Consider the following 25754-nt stretch of genomic DNA (forward strand, 5'->3'; position numbering starts at 1 on the left):
AAAAGACTGTGGAGGTGTCTCCCTGGACTTCAGCAAAGCCTCTGACCATTTCCCACAGCCTTCTCCTAGAGAAACTGGCCATTCATGGCTTGGATGGGCAGAGTTTTCACAGGGTAAAAAACTAGCTGGATGGTGGGCCCAGGGAGCAATGGGGAATGGAGCAACACCCAGGTGGTGGTCAGTCACCAGAGTGTCCCCAGGGCCCAGTGCTGGGGCCAGTCCTGTTTTGTATCTTTAGCCATGATCTGGATGAGGGGAAGGAGGGCACCCTCAGTAAGAAGGTGCAGGGAACACTTTCTCACCCTCTGCCTAAAGGAAGCTGCTGGGCAGCTGGGGGTCGGTCACTTCTCTCAAGTAACAAGCAACAGGACAAGAGGAAATGACCTCAAGTTGTGCCAGAGGAAGGTTAGGTTGGATACTGGGGACAATTTCTTCACCAGAAGGGTTGTCCAGCCCTGGCACAGGCTGATGAGGGCAGTGGTGGAGCCCCCATGCCTGCAGGGATTTAAAAGCCACGGGATGTGGCACTTGGGGACCGGGGTCAGTGATGGCCTTGGCAGCACTGGGGAAGGGTTGAACTGGATAGTGTCACTTTTCCAATCGAAACAATTCCATGAGTCTGTGCTTAAAACAATCAGTAATGTTAATACTGCCAATATCTATAAGGAGCATCATTAAAGGTTACCAGTAAATCTGGTGTAGGAACCCAGAGTGCTGAGAATATTTCTCTGCCTGTTTTTAAGGGTTCTGACCCCCCTGAACAACACTGTTTTAGCTTCAAACCTTGGAAAAAATTACCAACAGTCAGACAACAACTAGAAAATACAGTGGTGTGAATTAGGTGATAGACTGCTATGTAAGATTGTCACAGGGTGAAAAATTTAAGAGGTTTTAGGCTTCTCTTTGTAGTAAATAGATAAGAGTAAAAAATATCAAAATGGAGGATTGTTGTTGTTCTCTAAACCTTCTTCTCTTTCTTCTACCACTCTATATTCCGCAGTAAAAGTAGTTTGGATTGACTGGATAGAAAATTCCGCAGTTCCTTGTCGTGTTACTGAATAATTGGTAGGAAAGTGAAAATAATGTACGTTTTTAGTAACTATTGGTTAAAATATCTTTAAAAGGCTGTGTAAATCTTGATAATTAGACTTCACTCCTGCTTTCAGGGCTCTATGTTGTATCTGGGTAATGCTAGTGGCTCAGTTCCTCTGATAAGACTTAATAAACAACTATCCGGCAGCATTGAAACTCAAGGAAAAGTCTTGGTTTATCTTTGAAACTCCTTGCAAGGACTTTTAGAAAATTCTTTCCCATCAGGAGGGATTTGGTTTATGGCACAGTTCAGTGTCAGTCTGGGAGGATTTATTCATTTTTTTTTACTAACACAGGGGTCACTGTACAAAACAGTAGAATTTAATATCAAATCCTTGCTATTTCTGATACTCAAACTCAATGATAATTGTTTCCTTTTAGCAGCAGTTCTGAATTACACTTTTAAATTCAAAGTTCTGAATGAGATTAAGGAGTTGATAACTTTATCTACATTAACTAGCATTTCATTTGAAATGAACTGCTAATCTCTTTTAAAATCCAAGATGTTATTTGATCCAAAGATAACAGTGATGGCACTGACTCCCTCATTAAAAGTATGGAAAGAAATACATTGGAGATAATCAGAGATTTTTACATAGAAGAGAATTACATATGTCACTGACAATCCAGTTATTTCCCCTTGCTGAAAAGAAAAAAGTACATATTCTCATAGTATAAAGAGATAGAAACTTCATCTCTAAAGAAAAGAGATCCTATGAAATTCTGAAACTGCAATTATGTGTGAGAATTTGCTAGTTGCTTAAACTATGTTGAGTGTCAGAAGAATAAAAAAGGGAAAAAATAAAGAATTCAGGAGTGACCCAAAGAACTACACACATTAAATGTGACTGCTGTGTCAGACTGGGAGGTGTTGTACTACAGATCTGGTGTGTCTGTTCAAGGGTTGATGCTATTTCTGTCAAGTAATGCTTCACAATCCCCCTGGAGCTCCAGCTAAAAGTCAGACATTTATGCAACATAGAGATATTTTCAAAATCCTACAATGATCTCTCTCATTTTCTTAAAGGAGTTGATATGCAATAATCATATGCAAGAAAAGTTTTCAGATTAAAACCAGGAAAACAAAGGTAGCAAAACCAGTCAGTTTCCAGAACAGAATGAACCTACCAATAGATCTTTCTATGTAAAGATGTTGATAAAATATGTTCCATAGCAGATATAAATGGTTTGAAAGAAAGGATAATAAAGGAGCAGATAGTTTGCTGGTGACACAATTACTCAGAACAGCTAGAATGACAGCTGCCAGCCAACACTGCCAAAGGATGTCATAGGAAACTGGTAAAATGCTCCTCAGCAAGAAATCACGCTCAGTCCCCAAACTGCCAGCAGAAAAAGAAGTAGGCCTCTGTAATCTAGTGCATCCAAAACAGTACACTTCATGTGCTCAAGGCTCAGAATTTTGATAAAGGAAACTCCCTTGCTCGGGGTTTAAGGCAGGTAAGGCTGGTTTGAGATGGCCCTAGAGCATTTGCACTTGCCAAGTGTAAGCTGCTTTGCATCCTCATGGAGACGATTTGCATGAAGCCACATAATTACTAACCAAAGATACTAAACTTGCAATCTAGCATTTTGACTGAATTATTTCAGAACATAGATCTTTCCATGCTTTGATGACTTAAGTAGCAATTCTCACACGGCACCCACCTTTTTGTCAGGTAACTTTGAACAGCAGTCAGAGACATGAACATGAGTGAAAAGCTGAGGAGCCTTTGCTGCCCCAAAGGCAGCAGTTTGTTCCTGCAATGTCTTACACCTTTTGCTCTTGGATGCCCTCAGCTCCACAGTTGCCCCACAGCCACATCCTGCCCTGCACTAACCCAGGTCACTGTGGCTGAATGAGGCATCTGTGGCCACAGAAGACACTCACACTTGAGGAGAGAGGGAAAAGAACACATCCAAGAAATGCTCCTCTGAAACTTCCCACCTGTTCCCCCAGGGCGGGTTCCAAGGTTCATTTCTGTGAGCACTGCTCACGCTGTGCCTCCTGCATGTGTTGTAAGCAGATGTTTGTTAAGAACGTTCCTGGTGGATGTGGTGAAACAAATTAACCTCGGGACTCCTGTACTCAGCAATCAGCACTGGGTGTTAGGCAGAATGCAAGCACAAGGCAGCATCACACAAATCTCACATTTGGCAGTAGTTCAGGGTTTACCTGGGCTGTGGAGTGTTAAGGCACTCTGTGACTATGGGATTTAACAGCTGCTAGTGGATCCATCATCTCTTAATTCATTTGTACTTTCCACCTCCACCGAACTCGGCATCAATACAGCCTGAAGTTTAGCCCCACGTGCCTTCAGAAGGTACCTCCTCCCCTTCTATTTCTAAAACTGCTGCCTATCATTTTATTTGATAAACCAGGATCTTTTTGCAAATTGGATATAAAGTGTCCCAATAAATTTTACAAAACCAGGTCATTGAACAGAAGCCAATGAGGTCACTGGAGAATAGTGTGAACCACAATACCCTGTTAATCTCAGCATGAAAAACTATTCCTCTATTTGCCATTCTTTTCCCCATTGCTTGGGTTTTTCTCTCTAAATTTGTGTATCCTTTAGGAAGTGGAATGGTCAGAACTACATTCAATGCTCAAAGTGCAGGTGCAATGTAAGTTTGAGAGAGATTTTTTGTGTCTAATATATGTACATATAAATTTGCCCTTTATTTCTAATTCTTAACTTTGCCTCTCAGAGCGCTGCCAAGCACAGAAGTTGTATTTTCAGATTACTGACAATGACAGCAGGCTCCAAGAGCCGAATGTAACTACAGCTTACCAGCACGTGTGTGGAAGCAGCCTTTGGCTGCCTCCTGTCAGAAGTGACTCAAATCCAGCAATATAAACAGAGGTAGTGTGGAGGCGGAGCTCCAAGTTAAGTGTAAGATACAACAATGTAAATATTTGCACTAGGTCCATTTAGGTCTATCTCCTCTTTCTGAGTGCCTTTCTCACAGGCTCTTTTCACATCTGCTCTCCCCCTCACCTGCCCTGTGAGCAGGCCCCCACCAAAGCCTCCCTCTGAAACAAGGGGCCCAGTGTGGGCACAAGTTCTTCCCTCCTGCCAGAGGAACCTGTGTGCCTAAACACCTGATCTGAGGGGGCAAAGACAGCGTTGCCAGGCCCTTCTCAGTGGGGTCAGGTGACAGGACAAGAGCCTGACAACACAAACATGAGCACACTCGTGCTGTGTAGGCATTTCTGTAGCCACCAACGGAGAGGAAACACTATTGCCATTGCTAATAAGAGGCATCCTACCTGTGCCCTGCTCCTGGGGCACAGCCCCAGTCCTGGGCTCTTGGGGAGTTCTCCACTGCTCACAAGTACCTGCTGAATGAGCTGAGGCTTGGCACCAGGTGTCTCTTGTTACAACACAAGCTCAGGTGTGGGATAATGTACTAACAAAGGCCTTGAAAACATCCAATCTGTCTGATAAACTCATTTCAACTGAGAGCAATTGCTTTGTACCACTACTGTACTTTCTACAATAAACCCCAGAGCAGTTTTTAAAACACTGAGTACTTTCTGAAGGAAAAATAATGGATTTCTGTTCCACTATACTGGAATAGGCTTCGTATTTTATCGACTCTTTATTATGCATTCTTCTGGATAGCTGAAAGGTTTAATCCACCAATTTTAAAAGCAGTAAGTACATAACTACTATTTTAACACGGATTATTTATCCCTGTTCTATTTCCTATGATTTTTACCAAATGCTGTCCACAGAAGGACAAACTCACAGCTTCTTACCTCCCTTAGAAGTCTAGAACTGTAGAATAATTTCAGGTGGCAGGATTCCTGACTGTCAGCTCGTCCAAAACCTTCCCAAAGCAGAGATCCCAGCTAGATCAGGTGAGTCTGAGTATGTCCTAGGACAGTGAACCCACACTGGGTTCACCCACAAAGGGAGCCCTTCTGCCTCCAGTGCCTGACCACCTCATAGCAGAAATGTTTTCCACTCTGTCAAACTAGAATTTCCCACATTTCTACTTCTCTCTGTTACCTGCCATAGAACTGACTGCATGAGGAGTCTGCAGTCCCCTTCTCTCTAGTCCTCCAACAATTGAAGCAAGCAGCAAGATCTTCCTTTGGCCTTTTTGGGACTGAGCAATGCTGCTGCCCAGTTTCTCCTTGCTCAGGAGAGTGAGCACTCCCCAGAAAGCCCCCTGGAAATCCAGGCTGACTCTCTTAACCACATTGCACTTACCCACATTTCAAGCTTCAAAAAACTTCAAGCTCACTTTCACAGAAACCAAGGACATTCACTTCAGTGTCCACCCCTCCTTCCACTTTCTATGGATGTGCCTGTCCCACCTGCAGGTTCCCAGAGCTCAGCAGTGACCCACATACATACTGTCAGCATTGCAACACACCTTCACATGTTTTTGCTAAAAGGTATTTTCTGTATCAGAGAAACAAACCTCTTGTTACTCAGTGTTAACATCTCTCCAGCACATAAAACAAAATGCCATAAAACATGGTACCTCAACTTTCCAGAAAGTCAGGAGGTAAAAGAGTCACAGGAGGATTAGACAGCCATGGTCTATCCTCTTTCCCTCAGTCTTTCTGCTTTCCCTGATGGAGTTTTGATCCTTTCCTCAGACATCTGTTACTCTTATTTCTACCTGTATTTCTCAGTAGTAGTAAAGTAGGGAAGATGAAAGGCAAGTCCTAAAAAATACAAAATGAGAAGTAATTATCTAGTGATTTTCAGTTGATGTGACAGGCTCTAGAGCCCACAAAACATAGTATCTAATAAGAAAACCAAGAGGGGAAAAAAGAGAGAAACAAGAAGCCAGACTTTTTTGTGCCACACCTGGGAGTTACCAAAGATCTGACAGAGCTCAGCAGGCCAAAAGCAAGTCCCTTGCAGCTGCTGATGGACCATCATACTCTGCTCCTTGCTCACCTGCCTCTTGTCCCTTGGGAGAACTGCCCTTTCTTCATTTTCCTCAAGGAAGATGCTGTTAACCTGCATGGGAGCTTCCCAGACACAGCTCTGAAGAAATACCCTCAGTTCAGGGCCTCTGCATTTTCCTGTAACTGTTTGCTGCTCCAGCAAAAGGATCAGGACTACAGGGATGTCTGCATTTAACATCTATTCAGTGCTGAACCTTATTAACACCAAAGAGACTGCTGAGCTCCAGGTTTCCCAGAGCCAATCCTTACTTTTCAGTTTTCAACAGCACCATCTGGAGAGCCACCAGGCCAGGGCTGACCAGTATCCTCCCATATCCTTCATTTGATGGAAAAAAGCCAACACATTAAACAACAGTAAAGCAGAGGCTTTGTAAGCACCACAGAGCTGCTGCAGAATGGTGAAGAACTTTATCTGTCAATGTGAGGAAAGCTGGTGTGCACCAAAAAGTGAGACTGAAGATACAGAAACATCATGGGTTTCCCTCATTAAGTGAAAGCCACCATCTACCTGCAACATTTCTGTGCTTTTTTTATTAGCCTGAAAGAAGGAAATGAGACTTGGCTACACTTCTGTCTGTAACTGTGCTGCTTAATAAATTCTAATCTTTTTGTTTAACCATACCATACTGGTCTTGGATATGAAGTGTCCCAATAAATTTTACAAAAGCAGGTCATTGAACAGAAGCCAGTGAGGTCACTGGGGAACAGCGTGAACCACAACCCCAATCTCTGTTAATCTCAGCCTCCCACTGAGCTGAAGACAGACAGGACACACTGGGAATGCTGCTGTTTCCTCAAGAGCAGCTTCACCTGCAGCACAACCACCTCCTGCCCGGCAGTGTGCGTCCCAATCTTTTTTGGAGTTACACAGCATCCAGAATATTGTCTCTCATACAGCTTACCCTGCACTTCATGAGCACATTCACCTGCTTTTGTATGATTTGGGAAAGTTGAACACAGATACATTAGAAATCCCTCTTCATTAGTTCTGCTTCTCATGAAATCACCTATTTAGAGTATATTACAGACCAAAGCATTTACTGACAATGACCTGTGAAAAGACAATGAAAAAATTAGCTGACCTGGCACAAAGCAATGCCTTTAGCTTTTCCTCTCATTTAAAAGTATGCAAGATGAGAGGAATTCTCTTCTTTCACATAATTATTTCTTCCTGCTTTTCTAGGGAAAAAACCATTTTCTCTTAGCTGTTAGCCCATTCCAAAGCCCCTATTTACCTTCTGACTATCTGAACACATGTATGGAGCTTTTTCCTGTAATGAAACACAAAGAATTTGAGAAATCACATGCAAAACCCCCTTATCTTTGTGCTTAGCAATTAAAGCAGAAATTAAGAAGTGCTAAACTTCAGATGCTGTGTGTAACCTTGATTTAGTCTCTCTGTATGTCAGCTTTGGTGAGTCACCAACCTCCCAAGGCTGTCTGCTGCTCTGTGTGGCTTCATTAGCACAGACACCAGAACAATCTGGGGAGGGATCAGGAGCTGTGGAGGTGACATTGTTGTCTGACATGTGCAGCTCTGCAGCAGCCAATGAACCCTGGAAGAAGCACAGGAAGGGGGGGTTCTTACAGGAGGGTTGATAAGGATGCTGCAGACCTCTTTTGCTTTTATTCCAGAGGTTCCTGTAAGAGTCTGGACAATTTAAATTATCTCCAAGATGGTCCCTAACTGCATATTCCCCATTTTCCAGGTATCCCTCAGCAGTCTCATGGAGGAATGTACACAAGACCAGCACACAAACAACTGTAACTCCAGGTACCCTGAGTGTGACACCACTCTTTGGGTATATAAAACCCTAAATATAAGAACAAAGGGCAAAGCAGGAAAAGGCCCTTCCTTACCAGAGAACATAAGGAAGAGGGCTTAGGCTGCAGTCCAGCTTTTTCCTCATTGCAAATATGTATCTATCAGACAAAATCAAGGACTTCATGTTTCCATTCCATGAACTTTAAGAAGTCTAGGTACTCTGAGCTTAGTCTTTAAGCAATTTGAGGAGGAGTAGGAAACTAGTAACAGCAATGGTTTAAACATGTCACATGCTATCTGAAAAACCTCCCCTCTGGCAGTGGGCACAGATTCTCTATCTGCTGCCTCTAAAGCTTTTGATATCAATGACTCTGTGCCTGGATTGGCCATTTCCAGACCAGAGACAAGATCTTTACTTAAAAGGGATTTACAAAGATAATACCCTGTACAAGACACCCTGTAGAACAAACGCCCTTAAGGAAAACTTTCGTTTTTACAATTTTGATTGGAACTTGGCCACTACGGAAAAATAAGAGGAAGCATCATATCAAAAGTGAAGTTAAAACAACACAATGAATAGTTGCTCAACATGTTTTGGCATAGGTAAGAGAATGAGAGAGCACATATTAGAGCCAAAATCCATAAAAGTCTGGATATGCTTCTAAAAATACAATGCAAGAGGGAACTGTCACCTCAGAATTGAGAAAAGACAAACTGCTGGAACACACACAGATCACAGCAAGTGTTGACAGGACAAATATAAATGGGAATGTAGAAAAAGGAGCAGAAAACTAGGAAAGCTCAACATACAATGTGTTTCTCAACAGTCGGTGTGTAAGATTCACTAAGAAGTATTTGAGAGCAAAATATAAAAAAGATTCACCTGTATAAACTTAATAATACTAGAAACCCAAAACTTTACAGAAGTAATAAAGCAGCAGGCCCTGAAAAGAGTGCTGAAAGACAAATAGTAATAAATCACAGATGAAATACAAGAGGGAATGAAAAGTCTGAGTATATTAATTAACATAAAGATAGTGGACTCAAGGGGGAAAATTAATCAAGTGCTGCTAAGGAAAAAGGAAAGAAGAAAAACACAGAGGAACATTGCAAGGAAAGCATATTCAATCAGAAAAATGCCTTAAATCCTTAGTTATAAATCCTCTTACATTGCTTTGCATCCTCTACCTTACAGATTTAACTACCAGAATTAGTTGAAATGGTGTACTTTGTGCAAATTAAAAATGGCTGTGTAAACACACCATGTATTATCATACAATTCCTGGTAGATACACAAATGCAAGGCACAGAATAAAGCAGCCAGCTGACTCAGAGAATGGTTTGGGTTGAAGGGACCCCAAAGCTCATCTCGTTCCTAGCCCCTGCCATGGATGGGAGCACCTTCCACCAGACCAGGTTAACCAGCCCTGGAACTCCTCTGGTTGTGTCTTACAGCTTGGTGGAAAAAATCTTGGAAGTGGCAAAACGCTGAGCAATACTGTAAAATAAAGTATTTTAACAGAACCTTCACCTAGTGTTTTATTTTGGAAAGGGCATTTCGTTTTCTCAGTATTTTGTAACAAACAGTATTTTTCCCCCCAGCTTTCAGCACTTTCAGCCAATTTTCCTTTTAGGACTTCTCAGTGCTCCCTCTCCTCCACTCTCAGTTTAAGATGTCTGGAAGCCTTAATATCAGGGTGTCTTTCCTTTAACATACTCACATATTTAAGTTTAACCAGAATGCTGAGTTTTCTGTACAGTGCCCAATTTTTTTGGGCATAATTACATTCTCATTCCTGTCAACACAGACTCTTACCTACTAATTGCTTTCTCATCCTTCCCCCATGAAATTGTCCTTGAAGTCCACAGCATAAACACCGAGGGGTGTTACACTATGGATCAACTGCTTGATGAGAACATTAAAAAATGGAGTTACATTGTAATTTCTGGCCCTGTTCAGTGGTATATTCTGGCTCCATCATTCTGCAGCAGCTTAAAGCAGTTCCCAATGTGTTCATCAGGTGAAAAGAGAAAACTGCTCTTTTGGCTGTTGAAGCAAAGCAAAACCACTGGGATGCACGCCTGCCTCTCTCTTCTCCTGCTTCCTAAGCTCCTCTGTGCAGATGTGTCCTCAAAGAACACATTCCTTTCTTGCAGTTTTCAGAATCCATGATTTCTTCCTTTCCCCTTATTCTCTGCTGCATTTAAAGGTGCAAGTTTACCTTTCCATCCTTCATTCCACTGTTACAGATTTTTCAGTTTCCCCTTCTTGCAACTTCTCCTTGTAGTTTCCCTACAAATGAGACTTCATACATGTAATTAATTTTTATAGGTCTCTATGGAGACCTTGTAGCACCTTCCAGGGCCTAAAGGAGCTCCAGGAGAGCCAGAGAGAGTCTTGGACAAAGGCCTGGAGTAACAAGACAATGAGGAATAGCTTTCTACTGCCAGAGGGCAGGGATGGATGGGATATTGGGAAGGAATTGTTCCCTGGGAGGGTGGGCAGGCCCTGGCACAGGGTGCCCAGAGCAGCTGTGGCTGCCCCTGGATCCCTGGCAGTGTCCAAGGCCAGGCTGGACATTGGGGCTGGGAGCAGCCTGGGACAGTGGAAGGTGTCCCTGCCCATGGCAGGGGTGGCACTGGATGGGCTTTAAGGTCCCTTCCAACCCAAACCATCCTGGGATTCTGTGACATTTAGTACTTGGTTGCTGTTATTACAGGCTGCCAAGAGCAAGAAAGAAATGCAGGGATACACTGCCCATTTTCACAGGCCCTGCCACCTTAAACTGTTTGCATGAGATCAAAGTCTGCAACTCCCTAATGGTTAAATGCATTTTTCATCACAGTGTGATGTCTCTCCCTGTTTCCAGTCAGAAGGAACTGCAAGCTTTGCTCAGCACAGGCAGAAGGGAGCACTTCCCAGGCTGAGGCTGATCACCTTCCCCAAGAGCAGCCCGTTCTTCCCAAGGAAGTACCCAGCTCAGAGCTCTATAAAGTGATTTTTACACACAGCACACAACTGAAGGATAATCCTGCTGTTACAGGCTACCATGGAAACCAGAGGGAAAAAAAGGGCTGAATATTAAAATTTGAGAGTGAGAACATCCATCACTGCTATTAGACAAACTGGATTGCAAATGCTTCTATTAATGGGTCTGGGCTGGAACCTTTCCTGTTTGCCACTTTCTCTTCTAAGTGCTACAAGTGGAGCTGAACACAGGACACAGAAAATATTCAAAAATCTTTACAGCTCAAGTGTACTCACACACCACAAAAAAGAAAAAAAAGAAGTATCTGTTTGACAGAAGGGTAGGAAATTCCAAACGCAAACATCAAAAATTAATCCATGGGCTTAGTTAGAAGTTGACAACAAATACATTCAAGAGTGAAACATCAGAATAAGCTGTTTCTGCATATGACACCAGTAAGGCAAATTTCTGCATCTCTGCATCAACAACAAACCTGCACTATTTTGATTCCAGCCCCACAAGCCTGGCATCTTCAGGGGAAAAAAGGAAAAAAAAAAAAAAAAAAAAAGTGAAAAAGAAAAAAAAATTACATTAATTTACAAATCTTAAGAAAGAGTAGATCAGCCTGGCTTTCTGCACTATCATCACTAAGATTAAACCCTTTGTAAGTCAGATAAAGAATTCATGGCAGTTTGAATCTCCTTTGTTTATCAGGATTTAAGATTCAATCTGGTACTGAAATACCCACAAATGGTACCAGGAACTGACTGACAGATATTTTCTTCTGTACATTAGTGGAAAGGTTTACATCTTCTGGAAGCATGTTCAGTGGTGACTGATTGAAAAGACAATTCAACCTGTTGCAATGGTTGGAAAATTACAAATCAAAGTGCTGCCAACTCAAACTCAACCTTCTCACTATTCTGAGCAAAAAGAATACTGTCACTGGCCACTTACACAATTTACCAAATTATAAAACAAGATATGAAAACAAATTGATTCCTTTCCTCTGAACCCAAAAAGAATGTGGTCTGCTGAGATTCTACTGATGGTGCCATGCCAGGATGCAATGATGATGTCTAGACAGGCCCAACAGTTGAGTGTATTTTCTTCTCTCTTTAAATGCAAATATGTCGGTGCATGTGACTCTCTGATTTGAACTGGTGGATGAAAAACTGCCTGTGACCCAGCAGTTTGTGCTCCCAGCCCACAGAGCCCCTGTCCCGGGCTCATCCCACAGCATGGGCAGCAGGCGAGGGAGGGGATTCTCCTCCTCTGCTCAGGTGAGGCCCCACCTGCAGAGCTGCCTCCAGCCCTGGGGCTCCCAACACAAACAGAGCTGGAGCTGCTGGAGAGAGTCCAGAGGAGGCCATGGAGCTGCTCCAGGGCTGGAGCCCCTCAGCTCTGGAGCCAGGCTGGCAGAGCTGGGGGTGCTCACCTGGAGAAGAGAAGGATCCAGGGAGAGCTCAGAGCCCCTTCCAGTGCCTAAAGGGGCTCCAGGGGAGCTGGAGAGGGACTGGGGACAAAGGATGAGGGACAGGACAAGGGGCAGTGACTTCCCACTGTCAGAGGGCAGGTTTAGGTTAGATATTAGAAGAAATTGTTCCCTGTGAGGGTGGGGAGGCCCTGGCACAGGGTGCCCAGAGAAGCTGTGGCTGCCCCCGGATCCCTGGCAGTGTCCAAGGCCAGGCTGGACAGGGCTTGGAGCAACCTGGGATAGTGGAAGGTGTCCCTGCCCATGGCAGGGGGTGGCATGAGATGAGCTTTAAGGTCCCTTCCCACCCAACCCATTTTACAGCTCTATGAACTGCAAAAATCACTTGAGATTTTTGTTTTGTTAGGCCACAGCTTTAGAATGCAGATCAGAAGTAAATTGTCTTCAAAGGTTCTAAAGACAGAATTTTAATGATATCCACTATGTGTCCTAATGATGGGGAACAAGAAGCAAGAATCTACATCTGGTTCTTAACAGTAAGTAAAACTGAGACACATAAAATACAAAATTCTTGTTACAAGACATGGAGTTAAGAGTAAAAAGATCACTGGGCAGCTGGACTGTACTAGTAACTGCTGCCATTTCCATTCATCAATAGTTTCACACTCCAAAAGTGACACAGGTGCCAAGATCAGAGAGGCCAACTCACAGCTGCAGTCAGGATGGTGTGGGATTCCATGCCTTTTCTGGTTGTCAAACAAATCTCAAAGGAGTACTTTGAGGACTCTGGCTGAGCTCCCTTCAAACATATCACGTGAGCAATATCCCTGGAACCAAAGGAGCTCCCTACAAATACACTGTGGCACACACAGCTGTGTCCATGGGAAACACATATGCTCTACTTGGTGAGATTCTCTGCTTCTTTTGGTTCAAAACTTTGGAAAGAAAAACAGGGACTCTTGGTAAGTCCAGCTCTAATTGTGAGAAAGTACTTCTGGTTTTATGGAGATCTGTGGAAATAGACTCAGCTGGTGTCTTAAATTTTACATTTTTCAGTTTCTCCACCACAAGGAAAAAACTAGCAGTTTACAAGGGAGGCTGTGAGAACACAGGAATAACAGCAATACTTTGTTAACCTTAAAAGATGTTGTTTTCTTGAAATACATCTGCCTCCTCTTCATCAATGAAAAAAAAGTCACTTTGAATGGCTAATTAAAGTGACTTGAAGAATATAAGATGGAAATCAAAGTGAGGCAAAGAAGGTTTGAACCAACAGTACAGAAAATTGCCATTATTTATGTCACCACAAATTGAAATTCCACTATATCTATATCTATGTGACTAATATATACAGTTTGTTTTCACTCTCATAAATTGCTAAAAGTATTTCTAGGCCCTTTTTCCTAAGTCACATGAAATTTTAAGTTATCCAGAACATTTATTTCAATAATGATGAAATAAACAAAGAGTAGAGATTGTGGTAAATCTGACAAACGACATTAAAGGTTTTTCAAAAAATGATGTAATGACTTTGTAGAAGCCAATTCCCACAAGAGATGGTGCCTATTAAAGGCCAGTGACTGCTCCTGAGGGAAAGGGCTCTCATCAGCCCAAGGTGCTTTAGGCTTCATCCCTTTACACCCAGGGCCAATGCTACAGGTAGGGAGGGCCGACACCAGGAGTCCAAAGGTGATATTTAAGCTACTAGTGTTACCAGAAAGAAATGCAAAACTCTACACCTGTGTCTGAGCTGATGACAGTCACCCAAGAACTGGGCTTAGCTCTGCTGGGCTTATCAGTCCTTCAACAAGGGGACAGAGGCTGCTGGCCAGGGGACTCCTGGCTGCTCCTGCAGGGTTTGGGAGCACTTCTGTACAACTTTTGTACCCCTTCCTACCCTTCCAGGCACCCAGAAACATTCCACCACGCTTCCTGCTCCACGCAAATAAGGAAAAGACAAGGGAAGGGCTATTTACACCATTCTGCCCTGTAATGAGTTTGACTCCAGCAGTGGCAGAAAATGCTGTAACTTCCAGTTAAAAAGACATGACCAATTGTAGGGCTCAGCTGGTCATAGTTCAGGTTAAAGACAACTGAGGCAATCTGATCAGACTGATATAAATAAGGAAAGAAGCAGGCAGTGGTGGAATGTGAGCAGGACTGGATCTGCTTCAGAGTCCACATCTTCCAATTTGGCTCTTCTTTGAAACCCAAGCTTTTTTTTTTTCTCTATCCAGCTACTACTGAATGCCTGCAGATTAAGAGAACATTGGATTTGGTTTAACCACTTTCTTTGTGCCAGAGAATACCACTTTTTCATTAGGATACAGATCCTTTTAATCATCCCCATCTCCTTCTCTTCAGAAATAATTACTGCAGTGTATCAGCACTGCACTTAATCAAATAAGTCTATGGCTTCATTAATGCAAAGGAGAGAGAACCATAATCACGGTGTTTGCTGAGAGAAATGTCATTTTTGCAATTTAATTCCTACCCTTGGTCTGCAAAAAGTCTGACTAAACCTTCAGCAGAATTTGCATCTTTGAAAGACCAGAGACATGAGTACTTTTCCAATTTGTAATCCAGTCAGAAAAGATCTAAGATCTAGCGGTGTTCAGTTGCTTTTCATAATTAGTTCTTGTCTTCACAGGAAGCACCTGTCATCTACAATAAATCCAGCAATGTATCTCACACACAGCTAGCAAACTCATATACTGACATCATTTGTTCATGAGTCTTAGAGTAATACTGTCAAAAATAAATGAGACTAAGGCTTTTGCTCCTCTGCTTAGTACAGAGGGTGTTCCTCCTGTGATGAATTTGCATAATACAGAAAAAAAACATAAATAAAGAGGAAATGGCCCAGATCTGGCTATGGCAGCAACTATTTGGAATCATTAACACTGAGAGATATTTACTGCTCTTCTCTTGAAAAGCTGTAGCATTAAAGCACAGTCTGAGAGACTCCTCAAGTTTTATCTCTGTAGTCATGTGAATAGTGCTATTTTCCAGATCAATATAGATGTAATTAAATTAATATAGTGGAAAACAGGCAGTAGTATTTGAACTCCTTGCACAATTTATCTCCAATGAGCAGTGCCAAAAGTCATTTTACAAGCTCTGAGTTTACTTAGTAGTGCACAGGGGCAGAACACAGACTTTGTCCAAGCTTACAAGGAGTGCTTTCATTTTCAGCAGAGATTTGAACTTATACAGAACTAGCAGTGCAGAATTCATTTCAAAGCTAATTTGTCTTTCATTACATTATACATTTGATCTAAAATACTCTAGTACCACAAGTTCTGCCAATTAATTAAATCAATTTATTTTAAGTATCTGAAAGTTTATATTAATTCATACCCATAAATTAGTTACTAGCTGATTTTAAGCCAGCTCCCTTTTTGGTCTGCTGTCATACATGCAAGGTGAATAGTTCAATATATTCACGTAGCAAGTAATAAAGAAAAATATGTTTGGTTTGAATTAGTGTTGCTCCTGTTACCAGTTCATAGAGGGAAACCTTGGACTGCAGTCAGAACTCAGCACAGCAGGTATTTCAGATTTTCAAACCACAAACCAGTGTGCCCTTCCTTCATGTCTCCTGCACTGAAAGTAAATTCCTATGGCTTTTCCCCACTCATTTCTGAAAGTAGCAGGATACATCTTTTGGGAGAGAGCTGCCATTAGTTCACAAGTGACTACAAAATGTGTTGCACTACTTCAATGCTTTTTTACAGTTTCAGATGGGATTTTTTTTTTTAATTTTTCAACACTTCTCATCCCCAGAAGAGTTAGTAATGTGCAAAGTTTAAAAGAATTGTTAAAAAAATTGTAAATACTTTTCTCATAGCCAAAGAATCTTTGAAGAACTAAAGAAGAGGAAAAAGAAACAGCAAGGAAGAAAGAGTACATGAGATGACAAGTACAAATACATTCAGCAGCAAACAGGAAGAAACAGTGAAAACCTTTTTGATTTAAAACTATACACACAACAAAACCAAAGCTTTAATTTCCAGAATGTCAACAGATATTAACTATTTGTACCTCTTCACAAAAAATTGCTTTTGATGTAACCATATTAATTGTCAAGTGTCTGATACAAATTTTTTAACCCTACCTATCTTTATTTAAAGAACTGATGAAACATTTAATGTATGCCTGGTAATCTGATTTACCTTCTACCCTAGCCATTTGCATCTTATTTTCAGTTTGAATTTTATAAGCTTTCACTTCAAGATAAACACACTGTAAAAATTACCTCAAGGCTCAAAAACAAGAAGTACAAAGTTCAGCTCTTGTTTATCTACACCACACATGAAATTAAGTCATTTCCATCCTACAGTCTTATCTTCCCATTTTTGAATGTGGTTAACAGCATGTTTTTTAACTGCTTTATAGTTATTGGGGTGCATTTATTTCTGTATACTATGCATACAAAATATTTTGGAAATCCTTGACATTGCTATGACTTAAATCCTACACAAGTAAGTAACACTTTTTCAAAATGTGCATTAGTTCTCTCTTTGCAACATTCTCCCTTCTATTCACACACTGAAAAGGGATTTTGCTGAAGAAACTGTGACAAAGCAGACTTTATACCCTTAATAAAAATACAAGCTCCAATGCAATGAATTGCATTGTTTTCTAATTTGGTCACAATGCAAAATATTTATGATACCAACTTCTTAATAATAACTGAATGACTGAAGAGATAAAGCTTTTTAACACATGCCAAAGTCAGCAACATTTCTCACTCTCTGCAGTTCCTTGCAAAAGGCCCATATGCAGGAAATCAGATTTACCCAAGTCTTCTTTGTGCTCTGTAACATCCACCTGTACAGGACGATGATCCCATCGATCACAAAACAAAACCATGCACAAATCATTTTTTTTAGACCATTTCTCTAATTACCATGTTATAACCCCTATTAAAATATTATTAATCACAGTAAATAACACTATTTCCTGGCTAATTTGCTTTCTGGAATCCTTTCCAAAGCAAAGCAAGCAAAGCTTGTTCACTGCTTTTGCCAGACCATATAGTGGCCACTCAATGCTGGTTTTTCCTGGTTTTAGCCTTCAATTTCCTTTGGCAAAGCAGAAATCTATTTGTTTGCCCTTAATTAAGTTCACAGAGCATTAACAAAAACCAAAATGAGCAAGCTAACTCAGAACTCCTGCACTTACTGGCTCAGTTTGCACCATTCGATCAGAATTTGACAGAGGATCTAGAATAGGTGAGGAACAACCAGGCACTCAGGGATGAAGAGGGAAGAGAGTGTGGCACCCCAAGTATTTGATTCACAGGAAACGTACCACAAAGGAATCTGGCTTTAAGCCCTGGGGAAAGAGTCATGGACAGGTCTCTGCTTACTCACAACTGAGAAAAACCCAGCCTTAAGCAGCACCAGCAATCCAGGCCGACAGGTGACAGCTGGAATATTTGCTCATCAATGACTGATTCCACGCAGGAACCTAAAGGGAAGATTCTGTACGAAAAATAAAGAATGAGAAAGATCATATAAAGAAAATATATTACTTCCCTCAGCAACTAAGGACAACTTCAGTGTGCCAATTCAAAAAGCTGCAGTTAAGAAATGGAGAGCCCCTTACAGTCCAGAGGAGGCTACAACACCACCAGGAATTTAACAGGAAGGGAGTTGCACCAGTTTGGTTCCATCAGCAACTGGTGTTTCACAGCTGTCTGATAGAGGCAGGAGAGCAAGTGGCAGCAGTGCTCAAACCACTTCTGAAAACCTGTTTAAAAATGTACAGGTTTCTGGCTTACCCAGCAGAAAATAAAGGAGAGGGAAGGAGATGGGTGGGAGAGAAGGAATGGGAATAATTCCACTGTACACTTGAAAGTAGTCAAGTAGTTTCCTCTTCAACTACGTGAGACCCTTTTCCCCTGCAGAAGAAAGCTTCTTTTCTCCCATGGACTCAGTGGCCAGTTTTCCGTCACAGCTCAAGAGGCTGTTCCAACCACTAATTGCTTCTGGTTAGGAAAAAAAATATTTATTCCACAAGCATGGCTCTCTGCCTTTAAAATGTAGAAAGGTCAGAGTGCTCCAGGAGCTTTCTGTTTGTTTTCCATCAATAACAGAAGGCATGAGCTGACAGCCATGCAGATACCCAAGTCAGCTCTAAATCCAGGGAGCTCCAGAAATGGAAACAGCCTGGTTGTCATAGCAGCAGAGCAGGATACCTGAGCTAATTACTCAGTCTGAGAGGCAGAGCTAATTAGCCCTGTTGCAGCATCACACTGACACAGTTATAATCCTTCTGGGACCTCACACACATATTGCTGATTAGACATTTCAGTTTGCTTGCAACCAGCTCAAGAGAGCTCAGCACTCGACGCTGTGCTTTACATAAACATTCAAAAGAAGGAGAGAAAAAAGGGGGAAAAGCAAAAATATCTTCCTACAAAGAAGAAAGCAATGGAAAAGAGCTCACAAAACCCCCCAGAAGACTCTGAACACTGGTCTGCAATTCTTCTGCAAGAGAGGAGGGTGCCTGAATCCACAGTGCTGCAGACCAAAGCACAACACTGGAGATGGAAATCTCAGTAGTGTGGATACACCTCCACCCCCAGTCCAGTGGCACTTAATTGAAAAAAGGTCTTTATCATTACAACAAGCTAACATCAAAAAGTTCCCTGTTACCTAATAATGAAAACTCTGAAATTTTGCTCCTGACTTAGAAATAAGAAAGTAAATACAACACCACCTGCTTTGCAGATTGTGAATCCCACGGAAAATAAACACCTACTACCAACAGACCTACCTGTTTTATTTTCAAGGACTGCAAACAGCATTTTTGCTGGTTTTCCATGAAGAAGTAGTATTTTAACACTTACCTTTTCACCTTTCTAAGGTACTCTCTGATACAAGATCCTCCCTCTAAAAGCAACACATTTTAAAAGGGTCAGAAACAAAAAGTGAGTGAGTGAATGTATCAGTCCTTGTTAACCATTTTTCTGCCTCAGAAATTCAACATAACACAACGGCAAAGACTACACAGACAAGCTGTGAAAGGCAGAGACTTTTTTGTACTCTCCAAGGAAAAAAACAAGCAAGACAAAGAAAAATTCTTTACATAACCATTTCACTTCTTTGCAATCAAAATTAGCAAAGGCAACATATGTACCGATTGAGCAGGCAAACTAGAGGAAAGATGACATGACAAGTGACCAGCTCCCATGCAAATCTGCTTATTGAACTGAGATGTTTTGACAGTCCAATACAAGAAGCTTCTCATTTACATCAAATAGCACTCTAAAAACACACAAAGATTACTGGAGTCACGCTAAAACCTAATCTCCTACGTCTTTAATGGACACACATTAAAGAGATACTCAGAAGAATCGACAAAGGACAGACATGCTTGAATATTTGGTGTATATTTATTGATTTTTAAATTGCACAGATCTTTTATGTTCACCTGCAAAGGTCACTAGTTTAACAATTGTTAGTATTAACAATTTCCATAATATGCCTGCTTACTCATATTTACAAGAGATCACTTCTCATTTCAGCAACAGCTCTAAACAAAGCTGGAAGATGCCAAGAGGTTCACTCAAGCATCTGTGCTGCCCAAGAGAATGGGATAAACACATAGAAATCAATGTTTCTAAACAGAAAGGTATTTTTTCAGGGTCAATAGTGTTGCTAAATAAAACAGTTTGGTGCCTCAATGATTTCTAATTAAAGCCAGAAAATGGGCACACACTCTTCACCTGCTCAAAACTTTTCAAAGACACGTCAAGCTAAATGTACTTTACATATATTTAGATATCAAGTGTTGAAATGGTAGATTTATAAACCTTGCATCACACTTTCCTGAGAAACTTCCTCCCAAGTTAGTTGTCCTCCTCCTTTCAGTTACTGATCACAAACTTAGATATATTATCAGTCAGTATTTAGATCCAACTTTGGGAAAGAAGGCTGGAGAATCCAAGACTATGTTAGTGGAGCAAACTGAAAAGAAGAAAATTAAGGAAGATAAAGCAGTCATTGAGATTCAGAAGGGGTTGTTATTTATCAAAAATAAAAATAAGCAAGAATGTCAATGAAGTCTCTAAAAGGAAATAAAGATGTCATAATATATGATCTTCCCATGAAAAAGAATCTTGGTCTTCCTCACAAAATACAGAACAACACCTGATTTCTCATTTCCATTAAGGACAGCTTAGTATGCACTTTACCCTAAGTGGACTACCAATAAAATCCACTCTCTTCTGATAAGCTCTTATTAATTCTAGAAAACAGGCATATTACTGGAAACTGGAAAGAACTGCATTGTTTGCCAGGATTTTAACCCTGTTCTGCAGCTGTTACTGGGGCCACTGCAAAAATTCCAACCCAGAAATAAACCTCCCAAACACGCTATGGACTTGGGGGTAATTTTTGCTTCCTTTCTCCTGTCATTGCTGTTTGGGACCACAAGGCACTGAAAGCAGCTCAGCAGAGATACCCCTGGGGATACAGCAGAGCACTGAAAATGGCAAGTCACCATTCAAAGAAAAGCCAAGTGAGTCGATGACATCAGGCACTCGCAGCGCTGCTGCCTCCCAGCCAGTCACAGGAAGCTTTTCTGGGAAGCACTTGCTCCAGCAGCATATGGCTGACAGTGGGCATTCAGCCTGCATCACTCACCAACGAGGGGTTTAAAATATAGGAATCTTATCAGATTGCTGCTTTCTCTAATGAGGAGAAAGAAAGGGAGAATAAATTAGAGAGCAGCAGGGGAATGAAGATATTTATGACATGCCTTCACCAAAAGCTTGCATCAGCAAGAGTATAAACACATGGCCGAGGATCCCTTTGGTTTAATGAGGCCCAAATTCTTACAAATAAGCTTGTGGGGTTGCTTTTTTTCATATACACCTTCAGGAGAGAGTTAAATAAAAAGCACACAGAATACAACTACTTGCACATAAGCTGCCAAACACAACTGAAAAATGTTTCAGGGGTTCTGTGTGAACAGTGCAGACATTGACACAGGCTGGTAACCTAAGCCCTAACCTTCAGCCCTTTCACAGAATGCTCCCAGGACTTCAGTCTTTCCTGTCATCCACAAAATAAGTTTCTTTCCCTCAGCTATGAAAAAGGGCTGCTGAAGATGCTGATGGTTCCTATTTCTTTTCTCTGATGCTTTTACCTACTCAAGACTTCACCTTATACTTACGGAGGAAGAAAAGGGACTTCTACCCAGACCATTTGATGCCTAAAGGTGTATTCCCACATCAGATACAAAATGAGCAAGAAGAATTTCTGAATTGTGGGTTGTTTTCAACACTACTCAAAGTAAATTCTAGGAAGCATCAGAAAACAGTAAATAATTTGGTCCTGGGTGCTACAGAGAGAGTGGAGCTCTGTCTTTGTCTCTTTTCAAGGCTGAGTTAACTGAAAAAAGACAACACATGAAAAATTCATTAGAAGGCACAGTGTGGCAACAGAATGCTAGAAAGGCTGACTGCTGCATGCCTGGTAATGGAGACTGCTTAAATAGGGTATGAAAGGCAGGGCACTCGCTGCTGACGTGATAAAGTATCACAGAGGAAAAAATAACACTGCTGCTTCATCCACAGGAAATCTTTCTTGCTAATTGAAGTCAACCGAAGCCTGACTCCTTCCTCTTCAGTTAAAAAAAAAAAAAATCCTAAAAAGAAAGAAAAAATATCAAAGCTAAGGTATAGTTGCCTACAAATTTTTGCAATTTAAAAATTGGGAAGAAACAGAAAGGGGAAGTAAAGATACGCCTACCTGGAGTACCAGATCTTTTGGCTCCTGCTGCTGATGAGTAGAGTGTCTCTGTGAGGATTTGAACACTTTAGCATGATGACAGGAAAGTGAGAAAAAGAAAGGGTAGCCCTTGACAAATAAGCTTTAAATCAAGTTATTCTGGAATGCAGACAATATTTCTATACAAACCATGCACATGAGGAGCACCAATCCAAGTGTCTCCCCCATCTTTACCAGCATTTGCACTAACACACGTTTGTAGGTCAGATTTATTCTATACAACTTGTTTCCCATGTTCTGTACCTCGACATCCTGAACACTGGATAAAGAAGTTGATTAAATCCAGAAGTGCTATGTCCCTGTCTTGTTTATATGATTCAATCCAGTCGTCCACCACAGACTGTCAAGAAAAAAAGAATACTTATCAGAGACTCTTAAAAAGTGTTTTATTAAAGGCAAATGACTTATTCTTTTCAGAATATAATTTCATAATTGAGCATTTATTTTGCATAATTATACATGTGTACAAATTCAGAAATCTATGCACCTTCTCTCAAGGTGGAGACAGAACAAATATTCTTAGAGAGCAGAACTATATGCATCATTTTCTGGTATTATATTGTATAAACACAAGTTCAAATTGAAATTACTGTAATTCCTCAAAACTACTTAGAGTATTTTTTCAGTTTTAAAATTGTGTTGAAAAAACCAGACACTGTTACTCCATTCAGAATGACCAGAAATACTTTGGGATAAACACTGATTTTATATTGCGTAGTGAACATCTCAGTATTTATAAAGGCCAAAGTAGTACATCAGTCACTCAGGAACACTGTAAATAGTTCAGGAAGACAAAATATAATGAGGAATACATAGTAAATAAAATAGTAAATAGTAAATAAACATAGTAAATAAAATAAGACACAGAAGCTGGACTTAGGGTGTTTGTAAGCCACCTGGATCACAGGATAGGAAAGGACAGGATCAGCCAGTTTTAAACTACCCTCAGAACTACAGGCAGACAGGAGATATTTTTATCATCTCTGATATTCCAAGCTCCTCAGCTACCTAAACACTATAGGTAAGGAATTGTGTATATTTAATGTAATCAAATATTATGCTTTACTTATTTTGTGAGGAAAAAACCAAACCTTTCTGTTCTGCACATGCAACAGCATTCATTAGGGAAAGCTTGATTATGTTATCAGAGTACACCTTGCAAATGGATTAGTTTATTCTGGACAGTTCAGGTCTACAAAGAATTTCTATAAAACTAATTTTAAAAAACCACACACATATACCAACACCCACCATGCCCACACAATGGCTTCTACTGTGCTGAAAAGGAATCAATAGGAAAGACAAAAAATCCAAACAATTTGATCTCTTAGAAAAATCTGCCTTTTTCTTAATTAGTAGCTGTAAGGAGGCATCTTGAAAAATCCCTCTGCAATTTCCAGTTTATCCAAGTGCAAACTCCCAAGACTACCAGTGGGCTTTGGCGGGTGTATGAGGAAAAGGGAGCAGCAAACCAGTTGTGTATGTACCAGAGACACACAGAGCTCTGAACTGAGCCAAAGCACTGCACACATCACCACACTCACCCTCGAGCCAGGAGCAGACTAGCAGTACTACCATGTTATCCAACAACCAGCATGAATCTCGAAACATCCAATTTGCCAGGAAACTCAGTTTGCACAAGTTTTGCCTCCCCCCACACACACACACACCCAGTAGGAGAAGTAATTTTACAAAGGGGTCCATCTGCTACTTAGAAGAAATTAGAAAGCAACTCTTGGCCTCTAAACTAAGCTTTAAACAAGTTGAGGAAACACAAAGCAGCAGCACAAAACCAGTTATCTAGAATGTTATCTCAGTGTTATTTTATCACAAACTCAGACCTGTTCCTGGAAGTATCAATCATTTCAATCAATCAGCAAAATTCTCCAGGGCACATAAACCAAATGTAGCCAAATGTAGAAAGTATTTACTACACCAAATATTGACAGAGCTTAATGACCAGGCTGTTGGTGTACTACCAATTTAGGAGATTTGTTTGAACAGCTCTACTACTGTAGATATCAGAACAAATGCAATTGCCAGCAGCTGTTTTTTACACTAAAGAAAATAGCAGCTGTGCTGGGTCAGACAACAGGTTCACCTGCCCAACAGGGCTTATACATGTAGTGAATAGCATAAGAAAAGGGCAAGAATACACTGATATTTCTGAGTTACTCTCCAAGACCCTTAAGACCCCAGAAAATTTCCTCTCTCATGGATGTGTCTGTCTAAACTAGCTTTATATTGACATCATCTTGCAGCAGTGTGCAAGGGTTAATTATTCACTGCAAAATAAAACTATAATTGTGGTTTAAACTTGCCAATTGTTAGATCTATTTGATGTGACCCAATTCTTATGAAACAAGAAAAAACAAACCCCAAGCCCCTGTCTGCATTTTCCATATTTCCGTCTGGTCACCTCTTTCCAGGTAGAACAATCCTACTCTGTGCCATGTGGCTTGCCCAGAAATAATGCCCTATCTTTATCCTTCCCCCCTCTCATCACACATCTCTTGACAGTTTCTGAAGTCTACTACATTCTTCTTTGAGCCTGGGAAATCTCAGCTGCTTCTCCTGAGTGTTAATAACTAGCTCCCCAGCATCTGTTCATTATGCACTGCTGAGTTTCACAGAAAACACTCCCCCTGGAAATAAGGCTGGCCCAAGAAATTCCCTCCCACGTTCAGTCTTACTCCTGTTTGTTGCTACAACACACTGCCCCTTCAGCCATACCACTGCAACTTCTCCTGGACTGTGCTATATATACTGCCAATGAACCCATCTGGACTTAAGAAAAGGGGGAGCCAAGGGAAGAAACTTGAAGGAATGAATACCTTTAAATGTTGCTTCTGTTTCTTTTAAACATTTATTTGATTTTTGCAGCGCTACCTCAAACTGCAGCATCAGTGCAGCTCCTCTCACTTCTATTTTCTGTCTCTCGTACAAAAAGAATTGTGTGGGACACGCTGTGTCCTTGGGCACTGGGGGCCCACTCTGTCCTACCAGTGTGCCACTTGCATTTTCAACCCAGAGCCATTGTGCAATTTAGAGAAAAATAAAGACAAGTGGCTCATCTCCAGACTTGGGGACCAGACTTGAGGCAATGCAGAGTCTTCCGTGGCAGCAGTAGATAAGAAAAACAGAAAAATCAGAGCGAAGGTTCTCAAGAGGGATTGCAGGCAAAGACTGTCTGGACCTCCCAGAGAACTGACAAAGCTGTAAGTAAAAGGTGAATTTGTGGGTAGGGTTCATTTTATCTCAGCTGACATGCCCTCAGTGCCTTCACACTCAGCAGTGTGTGTGACTGTGGGTGTAACTCCTGCTCTGAGCAGGTACGTGAGGACAGCTGAGAGAGCTCCTGCTGCACAGTGCTTGTGTTCAGCCCAAGAGAGCCCCACTGCCTGAGGGGCTGTGGCCGACAAGTCACATACAGGCACCTGACCTGCCAGCATCAGCACAGAGCCACTCAAACTGCATTCACTAAGCCCTAAAAATCAGTGTCCCAAAATAACACCCACACGCTCAGCCCCTCGTGTACACTTGGCAAGCTTGATGCCGAATTTTCTTCGAGATTACAGTTTAAGGCAACAGGAGATAATGAAGCCAGACTACATATGCTACAACAGTTGGAACTTAATCAAACTGTTGACTTTTGATGTAACAGAAAAGAGCTATAAAAACTGAAAACACTAGATGAAAAAATAAAAATGACATACATCAGACCCAAAAGAGAGACAAGTATCAACTGAACCAA

General features: G+C 41.3%; 1 protein-coding gene across 5 annotated transcripts in view; it reads right to left on the bottom strand.

The window, feature by feature from the left end:
* STAG1 (stromal antigen 1) overlaps nucleotides 1–25754 on the bottom strand; it is a 177267-nt gene that overhangs the window by 87642 nt on the left and 63871 nt on the right. For all 5 annotated transcript variants that reach the window (XM_032120069.1, XM_032120068.1, XM_032120065.1 and 2 more), the window contains exon 5: nucleotides 22244–22340. In XM_032120069.1, the coding sequence (XP_031975960.1) occupies nucleotides 22244–22340 (97 nt within the window). The remainder of the gene's footprint in view (nucleotides 1–22243; nucleotides 22341–25754) is intronic.

The sequence above is a fragment of the Corvus moneduloides genome, chromosome 10 (genome assembly GCF_009650955.1).
Source record: "Corvus moneduloides isolate bCorMon1 chromosome 10, bCorMon1.pri, whole genome shotgun sequence".
Taxonomy (NCBI): Eukaryota; Metazoa; Chordata; class Aves; order Passeriformes; family Corvidae; genus Corvus; species Corvus moneduloides.